Source organism: Cibotium barometz, chromosome 55, assembly GCF_041138505.1.
Source record: "Cibotium barometz isolate CiBa-2024 chromosome 55, ASM4113850v1, whole genome shotgun sequence".
Lineage (NCBI taxonomy): Eukaryota > Viridiplantae > Streptophyta > Polypodiopsida > Cyatheales > Cibotiaceae > Cibotium > Cibotium barometz.
Genome location: NC_141100.1, coordinates 14,695,740 through 14,700,304, shown reverse-complemented (window position 1 = coordinate 14,700,304; position 4,565 = coordinate 14,695,740). Strand labels below are relative to the sequence as shown.

The 4,565-nt window shown below is 40.3% G+C and overlaps 1 protein-coding gene across 1 annotated transcript; it reads right to left on the bottom strand.

Annotated features, from left to right (window-relative positions):
• Positions 1–3,235: 3,235 nt before the first annotated feature.
• Positions 3,236–4,330, bottom strand: LOC147607405 (small ribosomal subunit protein eS25y-like). The gene is made up of 4 exons (XM_086790323.1): positions 4,164–4,330; positions 3,999–4,079; positions 3,592–3,726; positions 3,236–3,505 (listed from the first exon to the last, which is right to left on the bottom strand). Exons 1-4 carry the CDS (start codon positions 4,164–4,166, stop codon positions 3,392–3,394), a joined length of 333 nt encoding a protein of 110 aa, XP_086646449.1. The 5' UTR covers positions 4,167–4,330; the 3' UTR covers positions 3,236–3,391.
• Between the last annotated feature and the right edge of the window lie 235 nt (positions 4,331–4,565).

Here is a 4,565-nt window from a genome sequence, read left to right as displayed (position 1 = left end):
CAATCCTTCTCTCTCCTCTACCCCTTCTTGCAAGAATTAGCTAGGGTTGGCCAGAGGTTTCCCTTAGGGCTGACCCTACTATTGTTGGCATAATCATGGTGTCAACATATTTTCTGATAACTTGTCTATGCTCATATCCTTGACTAGGACTCTAGCTAGTGCTAGTTGGGCACCCTTAGCCATTGAGGCTTTGGATGATGCCTCCCCTCTCTCTTGGTTCAGGTGGATGACTTCTACATCATTAGTTTAGAGATTTTCTACTATGTTTATTGCCTCATAGCAAAAATACTCATTAAAGACGATAGAGATGGCTATGATGCCCCTTGCTCTAGAGACCAATCATAAACCGATCAATGAGTGACAAGTTATCTAGTATGTCACAAGGTTGTATCTCATGGTGGAGATACTTGGTTCTGGCATCATATTCCCAAGTTATCTCTCCCTCCTCTTGTTTAAGGTTATAGACTTGTGAGATGGGGCTCCATCTAGCTCCACTAGGTGAATTCAAATAGCTCATGAAAATGCATGAACACAAATTAACTACCCACTTCAATCCACACCTAAGAGAGTTTAATGCTCATGTTTTCAAAGTGGATTATTCCACTCCTAATCACAATTGCTAAGCTATTCCTTGGCTTAATACAATAAGATTAAAGCCTTATGGGCTTCAAAATCATGCAAATCACCAAGAAACTAGGGTTTTGTCTCCCAAGATATGAATATAGTGCAAATAAACTTCAAAACAAAACCAAAAGCAACAAACTAAACATATCCAAGATCCCAAGACCGTATGTCTTTCAAAGTATGACCTCCTAATCAACACCGAGAAATATTAGGTAATCCCAATAGCATGGAATGGACTGATGAACAGAGGAAAGCCCTAGGCTAATCCCCAACAGCACCAAATATATTCAAGTAAAGAGCTTACCTTAGCCTTGCCAAATTGTGTATCATTGGTCCTTGCTTTCAAGCCACATATGCAACTTGCTGATGTGGGTACACTAGCTCGTCCATGCGTCCTCACTTCATTGTCACACCAGAACGCTACTTTGCCAATGAGGTGAAATCAGAGCTCTCTATGGCTAGATGGAGGTAAAAAGAGAACCTTCGTGTGATGAGTCTCACTCACAAAAAGGTAGGGAAAGAAGAATCTTATGCAAGAGGAAAACCTACAAACAAACCTATGTAGCATGCATCCATCAAGCAAGCAAGATCCAATAGCATTCACGCAAGCAAGAATAGAGACGAGAAGAGCTCATAAGTATTCTATTGTAAGGGAATGATTGTATATTGCTTATATACAAGTGACTAGTTTTCACACTAAGCTGGTCAAATTTAAAAATAGTCTAGCCAGTATTACTAGAGTTAAGCAAGTAGTACATGAAGTCCTTAGACTTTCCTTATTTGATATTCAAATCAAGGTAAGGCTGATTTATATGTTCTAGCGCAGTCTTACAAAAGATAAGTGCTCGTTCAAAGCGGGTAAGATGGGAAAGCACCTTACTGCTGCTGCAGGTCGGACGGGTGAAACCATGTTAACCTAAGGAGTGGTTAAGAGACCTGAAAAACATTAAGTTAGCTACCAAACCAATCATGTAACCTACCTCCATGTATCGATTGGTCATAATGTACTATGTTTTATAATCAATTCTAATGTTCCTTCTTTTTTCAAAGATGATGTTTTGGAATGAGATCTTTGTCTAAAGAGCGTGGGCATGTGCACAACACATGCAGACACGGAATAGACAAAGTCCCAAGGAAAAGTGAAATATTTTCAAGCAATTAAAGCAAGAACAACATTCATAGAACAATATTTTCTAAAAAAAATAGTTCATATGTTGCATGTTATGAAAGGGTCATAAAATTAAGCTACAACAATTCTCAAATAAGTTACTACATGAGTAGAAATTATAGGCTTTTGGATTTTGACTCAAGCAGCTCTAGCATATTCCCTATGTTCAAAGTATATGAGTGGTATTGAGAACTTTTGATTGTTGTCAAAGAAAGGTGCATGGAGCTCTTAAAGGGGATCTCGACCACCCATTCTTGGGGGGCCTCTACCACCCTGTCCTCGAGAAATCGTTCTAATAGAGGCTCGAGCACATTTTCACTAGAGGAATGGTGTGTGGAGCGATAATGTGTTCTCCTAGAGAAGGCTTTGGCAACTTCACTAGAATGGGTGCATGAAGCAATTTGTATAGCACCATTTCCATGGAGCAAAACACATTTCTATTGGTGAATCCCCATCTTTCCAATGCTCTTGCAAAGGACCTTCCCAAGGCACACCTTACAATACTCTATTGGATGGAGAGCTTGCAATTATGTACATAATTATCCTCTATCTAGACACTAAAAAATTTCCATCTAGGTTTTAACTCAAAATGGTAGAAATTCCACAAATACACACGGAAGATGTCTGAAGTAATTTATTATCATGGAGATTTTTTTAAATTTATTAACTTTAATTTTATATCTTAATTAATTGAAAGTATGTGTGAGAGTGAGAGAGAGAGAGAGAGAGAGAGAGAGAGAAGATAGGTGTAAACAATATGCATGTTTGTGTATGAAAAACGTGTGAGAGAGAGGGAGGGGTGTAAGTTATATGCATGTTTGTGCACGGTAATCTGTATGCATGAGTGGAGGTGTGGTTGGTTATTACATTGAGCACATGGAATATGATCTTTCATTGAGAAAGGATAACTAGTTTTGTGTAGGCAAGCAAGAACAATGGAAGCTAGGAGAGAGACCTTCGGAGAAACTAGTTCAAATCTTGAATGAAAACATGATTTTGTGCTTTTGTTGGATCAAAGCTGTGCCTTAAGAACGTTTATCACTTCATCTTTTAGAGACTGTTTATCAAGACGACAATCATATATAGGTCCAGCAAAGCATGCTAATTACTGGTAGTCCTTGTAATCCCATATACTTAGACTTATTATCCAGACATGGTGAGAAATGGTAACAAAACGCCCACCTACTATACCACTACAATTGATTGCTCCACTGACTCGGTGCTTCTCGGTGCATTTAAGCATTCTCCTAGTAACAAAAGGAAAAACTAACACTGAAGGGACTTAATGATCTCACAAGATGAAAGAAGACCTGCAATACTACTAAGGGGACAAGCACTCTATGTCTTTATCAGCCAGGACTTAACAGACCAAAACACAAACAAGCAATCTTCTGCCTGTTATTCAAAACCATTCAATACTGTAAAGCTAGAGACCCAAGCCGTAGAACAACACAACATTTAACAGAATAGTCTTAGGACAATTGCTGGCAAGGTCCAATGTAATTAGACAAATTTCTCATCACAATTAGGCATATTTCTCATCACAATACTTTCATTCTCAAAACTGAATCCAAGTTAACCTTTCGAAACCTACATAATCTACGTGTTTGTTGCTCGAGTGTAGATTTGCTGGTTCGCGTGAGCAGCCACCAGTCTAATTGTCCCCCGGGCCATCAGCTCTCTGATAGCCTTGCGAGCAAGAGATCCGTTGATCTGCGCATGCAGTGAGTCCAAACTCAAGAACGGTACATTTGATAGATTAATAGATGTGCTGCGTATGGCCAAATGAGGCAACTCACCCGGAGACGATCTGAAAGAATTGAGGGCGTGATAAGCTTATACTTCGGGACCTCAGACATCAGCTTATCATATGTGCCCTGATCGAACAGGACCATGTTGTTGACCTTCTCCTTTTGCTTTCCCTTGCTCCATTTCTGCAAATAAAGGGTGTTTCAACTCAAGTCACGAAGCGTACAGACAACACAGAAAAACACAAAACACGTAGTTGGGGAACCCCCAGGTTGCCACAAACATAGATGGAAAAGACAACGCAACCCTAGGCGGAGGTACGTGTCGATGAAACCCTAGAAGCATACCTCAGGTGCGGACGAAACCTTAGCACCGTACTTCGAGTGCAGGCGAAGCCTTCTTGGGAGCAAACCAATCCCTAAATGCAGGAAAAACCTTCAGAAGGTAAAAGACTAACCTTCTTCTTTTGCTTGCCGCCGCCTCCGCTGCTCTTTGCAGGCTTCGCAGGAGCGGAAGAGGCCTTCTCCTTCTTGGGAGCCTGTGGAGTGCAAGCAGCGTAAGCAGAAACGCACAGATATGCAGAAAATCAAAGCAAGAACAGGGTAATACGCAGACCACGCACCATGATTCAACTCGGAGCGGCGTCGCAACTATGAAGAGACGAAGAGGAGTGCTCTTAGGCAGAGACGAAGATTACATAAACCCTAGAAAACTTGAATGTAATGTTCGTCCACGTCCGGTTGTTAGCACCTTTAGTATATCGATTTATAACTAAAATACCGTCCACCAAGCTTGATTGATTTCGAGCAAATATATATATATATATATATACATATATATGTATATTTTTAGATTTATGAGCTAATTTAACTAAAATAAATTAGGGTGGAGGCAATAAGAATAAGCCTAGCGAGTAAGTAGAGTGTCTGTACTCTATCTACCGTGCTCTCTAGCAGTCGTGAGTTCAATACCCACCCCTCCTTCCCACCCTCTTAAGTAAGGAGTGAGGTTTAGTATAAAATCC